Source organism: Pongo abelii, chromosome 18, assembly GCF_028885655.2.
Source record: "Pongo abelii isolate AG06213 chromosome 18, NHGRI_mPonAbe1-v2.0_pri, whole genome shotgun sequence".
NCBI lineage: Eukaryota > Metazoa > Chordata > Mammalia > Primates > Hominidae > Pongo > Pongo abelii.
This window is the reverse complement of record NC_072003.2, coordinates 53035568-53048726: the sequence shown is the minus strand read 5'-3', so window position 1 is coordinate 53048726 and position 13159 is coordinate 53035568. Positions and strand designations below refer to the sequence as shown.

The window sequence follows — 13159 nt, the reverse complement described above, 5'->3', positions numbered from 1 at the left end:
AGCTCTCCCACTCAGATAGCTAACTTAGTCTCTCCTGATTTCCTCCTTTTTAAACCTTGTTATGACAGGCAGGCTTAACTCCAGTTCCTGGGCTCAAATGATCCTCCCATCTCAGCCTCCCAAGTAGGTGGAAACTTACAGTTGTGCCTGGTTCCTCTCTTGATTTCTAAAACAGAAATACCTACCTCAAGTACCTCAAGTCTGAAGAAGAGTAGTTGCTGAATACCTATTTGTGGAATGAATGAATGAGGCTGTTGTGGAGATTGCATGTGAGAGCATGCATAAAACATGTAGCACAAAGCCTAGCACACTGTAAGGGTCAATCAACAGACCCCAAGTGGAAGCTGCACAGACTCCTGTGTTTACGACTGGCAGCTGGATTGGCATTCCTGTGGTGAGGGCCTGTTTAAGGGACTCAGTGTCACGTCTGAACTTTCTATTTACTCATGTCATTAAAAAGTATTTTCACTTCATCTTTAAGAGAAGAGGTTTACTTTTACTAACGTTTTATTGAAGTACTAAGCCTTCTTACAAGGTGTACTTTGGCCAGGCGCAGTGGCTCACACCTATAATCCCAGCACTTTGGGAGGCCGAGGTGGGTGGATAACGTGAGGTCAGGCGTTTGAGACCAGCCTGGCCAACATGGTGAAACCCCATCTCTACTGAAACTACAAAAATTAGCCAGGCATGGTGCCAGGTGCCTGTAATCCCAGCTACTCAGGAGGCTGAGGCAGGAGAATCGCTTGAACCCGGGAGGCAGAGGTTGCAGTGAGCTGATATCGCACCACTGCACTCCAGCCTGGGCAACAGAGTGAGACTCTGTCTCAAAAAAAAAAAAAAAAAGAAAAGAAAAGGAAAACAAGAAGGTGCACTTAGATTGATTACGTATTAGTATCAGGGTTTGTTGTGGGCCTTGGAAAGATAACAGAGAAGTCTTGAGAGTTGTTCTGTTTGCATTTGGGTTTCTTTTTATCCTTCAGTGGATGGCTGGTTCAGAGCATAGTGGGCTGATAACCTTTTGTATCTCATTCTTCCTGTACCATTTTCACACGACAAAAGCTGAAATGGCTCAGCAGTTGCTTTGTGACAATGCATGTAATCATGCACCAGAAGGCTTATAGCTATGAAAATTTAGTAAGCATTTCAGAACTAATTGCATTTTTGTGGGTTTACCTGTCTTAAGGATACTTTTAAAAATTATTTTTTTCCCTGATTGCAAAAGAATATACATTCACTGAAGATAATTTGGAAAACTGGGAAAGTTCAAAAGAGAACACCCACCCTATCACTATGCGGTATGACATTTCTGTACACATCTGTCAAATCTTTCCAGATGCCAAATACCTGGGGAAGTGTGTATGTGTGTAGAAGCAAAATTCAAATCATACTAAACTCATTATTATTATATATAACTGGTTTTCCAAATTAACTATTGGGTGCATGTATTCAAGCAAACTCATTCAGCACCTGATAGATGCCCGGCACTGAAAGAAGTACAGAAGATAAGGGAAGCCAGCACACACAAAAATTCATACAATTAAGTGAGATTAATGCCAGATGTGATGGCTCATGCCTGTAATCCTAGCACTTTGGGACGCCAAATCATTTGAGGTCAGGAGTTCGAGACCAGCCTGGCCAACATGGTGAAACCATGTCTCTACTAAAAATACAAAAATTAGCCAGACGCACTTGCTTGAACCCAGGAGGCAGAGGTTGCAGTGAGCTCAGATCGCGCCACTGCACTCCAGCCTAGACACAACACAGCAAGACTCTGTCTCAAAAAAAAAAAAAATTGAGATTAAGTGCTGATAAAGTATAAGAGAGGAAGCAGAGACAACTCTCTGCTTGTAGGGATGTCAGGGAAGCTTCCTACAGGAGATGACATATGAGCTGTTACTAACAGGTAACACAGAAGTTCACCAAGGAAAGAAGAGACAGGCTGGGCATGGTGGCTCATGCCTGTAACCCCAGCACTTTGTGAGCCCAAGGTGTACGGATCGCTTGAGCTCAGGAGTTCAAGACCAGTCTGGGCAGCATGGTGAAACCCTGTCTCTATAAAAATACAAAAAATTAGCCAGGCATGGTGGCACATGCCAATGGTCTCAGCTACTTGGGAGGCTGAGGTGGGAGAATGGCATGGGCCCGGGGGGCAGAGGTTGCGGTGAGCCCAGATCACACCACTGCATTCCAGTCTGGGCAACAGAGTGAGATCCTGTGTCAAAAAATAAAAAAAAAGAAGAGACAGATAAAGAGAAGGAGGTACGTCAGCAGAGGACGTAGCAAGAAAGCCCCAAAGATGAAACTCATAGTGAATTTAAAGTACTGCAAAAATCCAGTGTGGAGAAAAAGGTGTAGGAGCGGGGGAGATGAGGCTGAAAATGTAGGAGCCAGTCAATGATGTGGGATTTGAAGCAGAGGGTTGCCATGCTCAGATTTATATCTTGGTTAGAAAATACCACAGCTTCAAGGATGAAGGGGGGCAAAGAGGAAAATTAGACAGACCTATAAGAGGACTGATAGTGAAGAGGAAAGATGGTGCAAATCAAATGGGAATGCAGATAAGAGACAGTGGCCTAGAAATAATATTGAGCTAGAAGTCACAGAAATCATATTGACCTGGATTCTAGATGGGTAAAAGAAAGTCCTTCTTTCCTCTCTTCTTTCCTTGGTTACTGATGGTCAGCTATGTACATGCAGGTGCTAGAGATACAAAGATGCTGTGACCTAATTCCTATTCCGATTTTCATGGCAACCCTCTGCTTCAAGACTTTACATTCTAGTAGGAAAGAAGAGGTGAAAATTTATTATTTTTATATGCCCAGAGGGCCTATTCTTCCTTCTTTGGAAACAGGACTCCGATTTTCCTTTGAGAAAGCCACCCATGTCTAACTCACATAGTGCATACAGTTTGGTGGGAGTACTCTCACTCCAACCCCACTCCAAGAGTAGGTGCATGAACTAGGCCACGCAAACAGGAGCATTTGACTCTCCTGAACATGATGACTAGTTCAGTGATAAGCACATGACTCCAACCAGGCCAACAGGATTACTTCCTGGAGAATTTGAGGGAACCAGGGAAAAAGAACTCACTACCTTTTTCTAAGATCCCAGATGCCAAAGACCACATACCCCTTGGGCTGTCAGAGTCCTGCTATGCTCTCAGATGAGAGCCTATTGAGCATGAGATCACACTGAAGAAAGCTAAGCCAAGAAAAACAGGAAAAAACAGTGATCGGGTGACATCTTTTGTAAAGTTGGCTTTAGCCATGTACTCCTAGACTTCTAAGGCAAGTCAATAAATTGCCCTTATTTTTTGCCACAGTGAGTTTGATTTGGGTTTTTGTCATTTGTAATTGAAACAGTGGTGTCTAATTCAGAGAGAGAGACACGGAATTCTATAATTGCAATACTATGTGCTAGGTGGTATAGAGTTATTTACCAGGAGTGCAATCAACTTGACTTGTAGGTAGGGTAAGCTGGGAAAATGTTCACAAAGGAGGTGATGTTTAACTGAACTCTTGAAGAATTAGCCATCTGCAACAGGATAAGGAGCAAAAGGAAGGAGGAGGAGCTAGGCAGAAGAAACAGCATGAGCAGAGGCAAGGAAGTGTGGAATGTCCAAGGAAATAAAAACAGTCACTATGCTAAAGCATTAAATTCACAGCAAAAAGCTGATTCTGAAGAAATGTACATGCTCTGTAGGCCATGAGGAGTCATGGGTGATCTAATTTGACCTTTTCACCTGTCATTTAAACTCTCTAGCCCAGCTTCCTCATAGGTAAAATAAGGTTGATCAGAACACATCACTGAAACTGATAAAAATATTAAAATACCTTACCTGCTGATAGAATTCATCATCTTTGGGGGTCAGATAAGGAAGCCAAGTGTCTTCAAGCTCTTCAAGAAGCCTCAGTTTCTGTTTGAAAATAATAATAATTACATATAAGTGAATATACAATGACCCAAAATAAGACACTCTCTTATTTTTCCAATAAGAGAATACAAACAAATTTTAGCCAACTTTGAATTTATAATCTTTTAGAGATAGAAATTAGTCAAATCTCAATTATAAAATGTATTAATTAAATTACGTCCATCTTTTCTTTTTCTTTTCTTTTAGAGACAGAGTCTCGCTCTGTCACCTTGGCTGGAATACAGTGGTGTGATCACAACTCACTATAACATCAAACTCCTGGGCTCAAGTGATCCTCCCGTCTCATCCTCCCAAGTAGCTGGGACTACAGGGGTGCCACCATGCTTGGATAATTTTTTTTATTTTTAGTAGTAACAAGGTCTCGCTATGTTGCCCAGGCTGGTCTCAAACTTCTGGCCTCAAGCAATCCTCCCATCTTGGCCTCCTACAGTGCTGGGATTACAGGCATGAGTCATGGCACCTAGTCAATTACATATATACTAAATTACACATGGTATGAAGCATAAATTTAGAAATAATTTTATTCACTCTCACATTTCATGAGACAATTTGATTCACTCTTCACATGTATTGTTGACATCCGGGTCTTTTTCATCACTAGAGTCAGCTTACAAGTCATCCAATACAGTTTTCCAGAGCAAACGCCTGTCTGTATAATCTGCTTGAGACATAGTAGCTTGTAAATCCTTTTATGGTACTATCACTGGAAATACCAAACCAAGCCACAAGTATCCATTTGCATAATGTCAGGATATGTGGAAGAGTTATTCATCTTGTAAACATTTATTTGAGATCATATCCACTTACGGTATTGCTTTTTTAGAGTGATCTATCATCTCTACAATAATTAATAAATCTGTGTTAAACATCTTTGTTTCTTTTCTTTTCCAATTCCATGAAGCAGCCTTTTTAAGCACTCAAAGCCCCAGCATTGTCCGAGGCTGTTTCAAGAGACTATGTTTTCCCCAAACAGTACTGTGCTATTCAAACAACGTAACTGAAAGAGGATCTCATATTATAAAGTATCTTATAAGAAATCAGATACATATAGGGCACCTCCGTCCTTCTGAGGGATATTTTTCGAAGAATATCTGACCTTACATTCAAAAATATATGGAATTTTTGTGTGTACGTGGCATATAAATGGCATAAATGTGCATATACACTCACAGACACATATACACATAGACATGTACATATGACAGACATTATCTGTAAGAAAGAAAGCAAAAACAGCAGAAACAACTGGGTTTCAAATAAAAATGCAATTAAATGCATCATCAAAGCTACTGTCAGCCAGTAAGTCACATTTATAAAAATTAGATAACCGTACACCTTGCTCTGGGCCAATATAGTCCCACTCAATAAGAATATGGCTTGGTAAACACAAACTGGATTTCAGGCTCCACCTGCTCCAATGGCCAATGTCTTTATAAAGAGCACAACCTACTCAACCAGACGTGGCGGCCCTGCGTACTACCCTCTCCCACCCCAAATAGCAGCCTTCTCTCACAAACCCATCACAATCAGAGTAGTCAGAGGAAACTTCCTTTTGGGTAAAACACAAATTCTTTCTGGACCTTTTTTGTATCATTACCTAAAAGTGAGGAAAGAGAAAGGGAATAGAAGCATAGCAACCAATTGACCTAAGAGACACAAAACCAAATTCTACTCTTAGGCATAATTCTATTATATTTATTTAGTCAAAGCCTTTGTTTTGACTATAGGTGTTTTCTCATTTACAACGAAAAGGTTGACTTACCAGTTAAACAAAGAAATTTTTTTTTTTTTTGGAGACAGGGTTTCACTCTGTCCCACAGGCTGAAGTGTAGTGGCCCAATCACAGCTCACTGCAGCCTTGACTTCCTGGGCTCAGATGATTCTCCCAACTCAGCCTCACAAGTAGCTGGGACTAAAGGTGCAATGCCACCATGCCTGGCTAGTTTTATTTTACTTTTTTTGTAGAGATGAGGCCTCAGTATGTTCCCCAGGCTGGTCTCAAACTCCTGGGCTCAAATGATCTGCCCGCCTTGGCCTCCCAAAGTGCTGGGATTACAGAAGTGAGCTACCATACCTGGCCTAAATTATGATACTTTTATAGTTATAATAGTAATGTAACACACACCATTACACATAATCGACAAACCAGTTTGGATAATTCACTATTGGTTAATTGATTTATCTATTTTTCAGTATTAACCATTATTTGGGCCATAGAAAGAACCAATGATATTTCCATGCCATACTTGTTGTACATTTCTCCACTCCAGCATAAATTTAATCATAATCTATACCTCAATTTTTACTTGAAGCTCAGAAAAGCCTCCATTTTCCTATGAATATTTTATCAATTCTTAGTCTTTTTTATAGACACAAAGTGCCAGAATATTTATAAATGCCAAAAAAGGTAAGCCTTGAATAATTCAAATGCACATTTCTCAAACCTTGAAATGTCTCCATCTTGCAAACACCACCTTAAGATCTCTTTATGAGAGTCCATCAATAAAGCTAATCTACATATAAAGAGGAGCACAAAAGCATGGATTCCCAAAAGTAATTACATACTCCACCTAAATCAGATGAAACAGCAACAGACCTGTCCCATAGGTCGACAAGTGCCAATGTAGGCTGAACCTCTGCTTATAATTAATGCTTCAGCTAAATTCTTGTAACAACCACCACTTCTCAGTTCATTTCGGAACTGAATATCAGACAGGTATAAAACATTGTAACTTACAAGGCTGTATCAAAAGGGTAAAATTTGACAAGATTTTTCCTACTCTAGAGCAAGCAGCATATAATTGATCTTCCACTAGGAATTTTCGTTTTAATCCTGTGAGCACTGTTGTATCTACATGACAGCAGAGAATGGGGACCAGAAAATCATCCAACTTAAGACCCTACAGATAAAAATCTGCTCTGAACATCAACACTCACTACTTGCAATTTTACCAAGTAACTGGCAAGATCAATTATTAAATAAAAATATTTACAAACATAAAGAGAAGTTTTGGTCATGTTTACATCGGTGAAATCAATCAGATATCAATAGTAAATTGGTAGCTCATAAACATCAAAATTTAAAATTCTTAACTGCTTTATAAAAAACAAATATTAAGATTGCTTTATGAAAAGCGATGTCACTATGGGCAAGACTAAGAAACAGACCCTTGCATTCTCTGCTGTCAGAAGGGCAAAACAAAACCATACTTAGAGAGGGTAAACAGTCAACTCCTTTCAAAATTCAAATGCATTTACCATGTGAGCCAGCGATCCTACTTCTGATTTATCCTTCTAATATACTTGTACCATGTTCAGAAGAATATATGCACGAGGATACTCATTACATCATTATTTGTAGAACAAAAGTTTGGAATCACACTAAAAACCACTGAACTGTACACTTTAAAATGGTGAATTTTATGATATGGAAATTATTATCTCAATAAAACAAAAAGATTAGAAACAATGCAAACCTCCAGCCACAGGGGACGGTTGAATAAACTACAGGACATCCACATGATGAAGTATAAAGCAACAGTAAACAAAAACAAGGATGCTCTCTGTTTATGAACTAAAAAGCTCTCCAGAAGATATTGGGAAGTAAAAAGCAATGCACAAAACTCTGCTTGTATTTGCATACAGAAACACAAAGGATAAATGACAGACTATTAAAGTGATTATCTGTCAATAGAGGTGGGAAATGACTAGAAAGGGACAAGGGAGAGCCAAGACTACTCAAAATATTCTATTTTATATTGTTTTGATTTTTGCACTATGTAAACGTCTTACCTATTACCAATTCAAACATCTGACCTACTAATTCCTCACATGAAATTCAGTATAAAGATGAAGACAACATGATTTTTGGCATTGTTTTAGAAAGTGCCTACTTTTGTCCATGTACAACGAAGTATTTATTTGGAAAACTATTGCAGACTAGCACACTAAAGAGGGGAGGAAAAAAACAGCTCTGACAATTTTCTTTGTGTCAAATGCCAACCACAGTAAAAACACACAACATTAAAATGCGCTCTGGAAAACAGGTAGAAGGAGCTCACGTTTGACTGTCAGATCTGGCTAACTGCTGCTCCTCGGCCTGATGTACAGATAAATCCACACAGCTGGGCCCTGCAGCACACTGCTCTGCTCACACACTTCTTTGCTGTCACACTTGTGTCAAATACATCAAGCTGCTCACAAATGCCACACGGAGAGCCAGAGAGAGCGTGAAGCCTCAGCTCTCCTACCTGGCAGGAGGGGCAGATGAAGACTCCTGCACACAGGCTACCACCCATTTCCACAGCTCTAGCAAAGTAAAAGAGGACAAAAGACCTATGTGAAATACACCACAGCCAGTTGCAGTGGCTCACACCTGTAATCCCAGCACTTTGGGAGGTGGAGACAGGACAATCACCTGAGCTCAGGAGTTCGAGACCAGCTTGGGGAACATGGCAAAAACCCATCTCTACGAAAAAATACAAAAATTAGTCGGGCGAGGTGGTGTGCACCTGCAGTCCCGCAACTTGGGAGGCTGAGGTGGGAGGATCCACTTGAGCCTGAGAGGCAGAGGTTGCAGTGAGCCAGGATCGCGCCACTGCACTCCAGCCTGTGTGACAGAGTAAGACTCTTTGTCTAAAAACAAACAAACAAACAAAAAAAACACCACAACTCAAACTCATAAGGGTTTAAAGTTAGATATCAGAAACTACACCAGCCCTAAGCCTCTGCTTTACTGTGAAAAAGTTAAGCTGTATCTGAACTTGTATATCTTGTCACATAGAGATATGGCTTGAGAGTCTTACAGTAATTACATAAAAGATTAAGTGGATTATGACTCATCATGTAAGGGTGTATCTCACCTACAAATGAAGCGTATTTTTCGTCCACTCCTGACTCTTCAGCCATGTCAAGATTATGCTGCTAAGGACACTTATTCTTTATCCATTTATCATTTTCCACATAATACTTCTTCAACTATGCATCCTATTGTGTCAAGTTCAGTAAAAATTTAATTTTGTTACCTGAGTCTTTTCAAAATACAATGATGAATAACGGCTAATGAATGTTCATTGTGAAAATAACTGCATGATCTTATGAGGGTTTTAAGTGGGAAAATGACCTAGTCCTTAAGCAGGGTGCTTGGTGGGCAAGGAAGACATATCTAAACTAACACTAGAAAGATCATTAACAGCCAGGCGCGGTGGCTCATGCCTGTAATCCCAGCACTATGGGAGGCCAAGGAAGAAGGATCACTTGAGGCCAGGAGTTCAAGACCAGCCTGGCCATCAAAGGGAACCCCGTCTCTACCAAAAATACAAAAATTAGCCGGCCATGGTGGCTCACACCTGTAATCCCAGCTTCTAGGGTGGCTGAGGCAAGAGAATCGCTTGAACCTGGCAGGTGGAAGTTGCAGTGAGTCACCACTGCATGGTGACATAGCAAGATTCTTTCTCAAAAAAAAAAAAAAAGAAAAGATCAATAAGAACTAGCTAAACCAAAAAAGTATAAATATTTCACATACATCATATTTGCTTTAGATAAGAAGAAAAAAAGCATTTCAACCATTTCAACAAATTCAGCATTCCTTGTCCTACGAAAAACTTCCCTCTCCATGAAAATATGGCACAGTAAAAGTAAACTGGATTTGGAGGCGAAAGTAGAATTTTGAATGGAGACTCTTTCACTTCCTCAATGTGGTACCACATCGGAAGCAAACTCGCTCATTCTCAATTTCCTCATCTGTAAGGACACTGTTTCATAGAGTTGTGATGATAAAATAAAATTATTCATACATATTAGTGCATTTTGCAAACTATAAACTATGCAGATATTAGGCAAATAGCATTCAAACAGTGAGGCAGGGGTCTGTATAACAAAGCAAACTCCTTTGTTATGTGTATATAGCCTAAGGAGCCAAACTCTTGAATTCCAATGCCAGTTCTACCAGTCTAGGTGCATGATTTGGAACTAGTTTCTTATCTCCCTGTGAGATGTACATGATATTAATACCTAAAGCTCTAAGAACAGTGTCTAGCACATAAACAGCCACTCAATACACTTTGGCAACCATTCGTTGTTATTGTTATTTACTCATGTCTGGAAAGGACAGTTTTATTTCCTAGTTATAAATTACTTATACAGGAATCTATGTGTACCACATCAAATTATATTTTAGGCCAAAGATTAATACTATTGGATTAATACAAATCCAGATGTGAATTAGCCTCAGTGATCTACAGGAGAAATGTATAAAAACTTCCCATAAAAGTTTACATATATAAAATGTGTCAATTAACTATGTTGTGGTGATCGCCTACTTTTTAATATGACAAAATTGCATAATTTTAGAACATATAAAGAAACTAAGGCCCATCCAGAGCTATTAAGTGACTGGCAAGAGACTATACTGCTGCTTATGAGAGAATCACAACTCACATTCTTAGTTCCCAGGTACAAGGCCACACCCATTACACCACACCATCCCTGAGGCAAGAGAAATCATCTGTCTTAAGAATTGTTTAATTTTTAACTGAAAAACAACATACACAACACAACATTTTTTTAAAGTTTTTAATTAAAATCAATCCTACTTATAAATTTTTAAAACCAATACTTACAGCCACTGCTCTTGGACCCTCAAGTCCTGGCTGCTTTGGTAGCTCTACAAGGCCTTCAAAAGAGATCTTTTTAATTAATATTTAGCAAGTCTTGTTCTGTTTCCAATAATGGGAGCCAACACTACAGCATACAAAAAAATCTAGCCTGGATAGGAAATGTCATAATTTAGAAAACATCAGGAAGAATACTCAGAAGGATTTCACCTCAGCAGTGGTGCGATAGCCCTAGACTCAATGTCACACTGTGCAATACCTGAAAAGATCCAACTGTTTCCAAGTAACTTAAATGAGTTACTTAAAGGAACAGCAAGCACAAAATCCAGCACTTAAATGTTAAAAATTTACAGTGTTTATCATCCAATCAAAAGCAACAAGGCATGGAAGTTTCTAAGAGAATACTACAAGGCAAGACAATATGACTGATAATGAAGAGAAAAATCAACTAATTGAAACTGGTGCAAAAACAGAACAGATGATGAAATGAGTAGACAAGTACACTGAAACAGTAAGTATAGCTGTAGTTCACAAGTTCAAAAAGTTGGGAAAAGATTGAGCATGGTAAGCAGAGAAACAGAAACAATGTTAAATCAAGCTTCTAGAGTAAATCCACAATATCTGAGAGGCAAGATACACTGGATAATAATAATTCAACACAAATTAGTTACAATAGAAGAAAAGAATAGTGAACCTGAAGACACAGCAAGGAAAATTATCCAGAATGAAATACAGAGAGGAAAAAGACAGGAGAAAAAAGTTAACAGAGCATCAGTGAGCTATGGAATGATTTTAAGCAGCTTAATACATGTAATTGGAGTTACCAAAGGAAAGGAAAGAGATTGGAAGACAGAAAAAGAAGTGGCCAAATATTTTCCAAATTTGATGAAAACCATCAATCCACAGATTTAAGATGTTCAAAGGACTTCAATCACAAAAATCAAGAGGAAATAACACTAAAACGCAACATAATCAAATTGCTTAAATCCAGTGAAAAAGATAAAGTCTTAAAAGCAGCCAGACAAAAGAAAATACAGTTGGCCCTCCATATATATGGGTTCCCCATTTATGGATTCAAACAATGACAGATAAAAAATATTCCTGAAAAAAAAAATGGATGGTTGCAGCTATACTAAACATGTACAGACTTTTTTCTTATCATTATTCCCTAAACAATGAAATATAACAACTATTTATATAGCATTTATATTGTATTAGGTACTATAAGTAATCTAAAGATGATTTAAAGTACATAGGAAGATGTGCATAGGTTATATGCAAATGCTACATGCCATTTTATATAAGGGACTTGAGAATCCATGAATTTTTATATTTGCAGGGGTCCTGGAACCACAGATAGCAAGAGATGAAGGTACTATGTACACACAAAAAACTATAAAGATAACACCAAATAAGGCTGGGTGTGGTGGCTCACACCTGTAATCCCAGCACTTTGGGAGGCCGAGGTGGGCGGGTGGATCACTTGAGGTCAGGAGTTCAAGACCAGCCTGGCCAACATGGCGAAACCTCGCCTATACTAAAAATACAAAAATTAGCCGGGTGTGCTGGCGCACACCTGTAATCCCAGCTACTGGGGAGGCTGAGGCACAATAATCACTTGAACCCGGGAGGTGGAGGTTGCAGTGAGCCAAGTTCGCACCACTGCACTCCAGCCTGGGTGACTGAGTCAGACTCTGTTTCAAAAAAAGAAAAAAAAGAATAACACCAAATAGCTCATTGTAAAAAAAAAAATGGTTGCCGGAAGACAGAAGATAGTGGAGAAATGCTATAATGTATTTCAACAATAAAGGAGAAATAAATATTTCTTCAGATACAGAAAAGCAGAAAGAATTCAACACCAGCAGACCTTCAAGGTAAGAACCGACAATGGAAGATCTTCAGGTGGAAAGAAAAGGTAAATCTGAATCTACTTAAGAGAATGAAGAGTACCAGAAATGGTAACTATATGGGATATATAAAAGACTTCTCACTAAGTCTTTATAAAAGATAATTGACTAAAGCAAAAACAAGAGTAGTACATTGTGGGATTCATAACATACGTAGAAATAAAATGTATGATAGCAACATCACACTGGCCAAAGAGATATGAAAAGTATATTGTGGTAAAAATTTTTACGCTACATGTGAAGCGCCGTAATACTTCAAGAAAGATTCCGATATGATAAAGATGGATACCAGAAACCCTAAAACCAACATTAAAAAAACAAAGAATTACAAGTAATAAGCCAACAAAAGAGATAAAATGGAATTATAAAAAAAATCCAAAAAAAGGCAGAAATCAAGAAAAAAAGGGATCAAAGAATAGACAAAAATGGTAGAATTAAATCCAACCATAGAAACAATCACAATAACTGTAAATGATCTAAATAACCCAATCAAAGGGGAGAAACGGTCAAATTGGATTTTTTTAAAAGCAGTATGCAACCATAGGTTACCTATAAAAAAATTCTTCAAATATAAAGAAACAAATTGGTTTAAAGTAAAAGGATGGACAGGACATTGTGAAATTGTATTTAATGCCACATAAGTGTATACTTTAAAATGGTTAAAATGATAAATTATATGTTATGTATATTCTACTGCAATAAAA

The 13159-nt window shown here is 38.6% G+C and overlaps 1 protein-coding gene across 6 annotated transcripts in view; it reads right to left on the bottom strand.

Annotated features, from left to right (window-relative positions):
- Positions 1–13159, bottom strand: part of FTO (FTO alpha-ketoglutarate dependent dioxygenase) — a 408414-nt gene that overhangs the window by 298276 nt on the left and 96979 nt on the right. For all 6 annotated transcript variants that reach the window (XM_009250721.4, XM_054533150.2, XM_063717086.1 and 3 more), the window contains 1 exon segment: positions 3839–3916. In XM_009250721.4, coding sequence (XP_009248996.2) covers positions 3839–3916 — 78 coding nt within the window.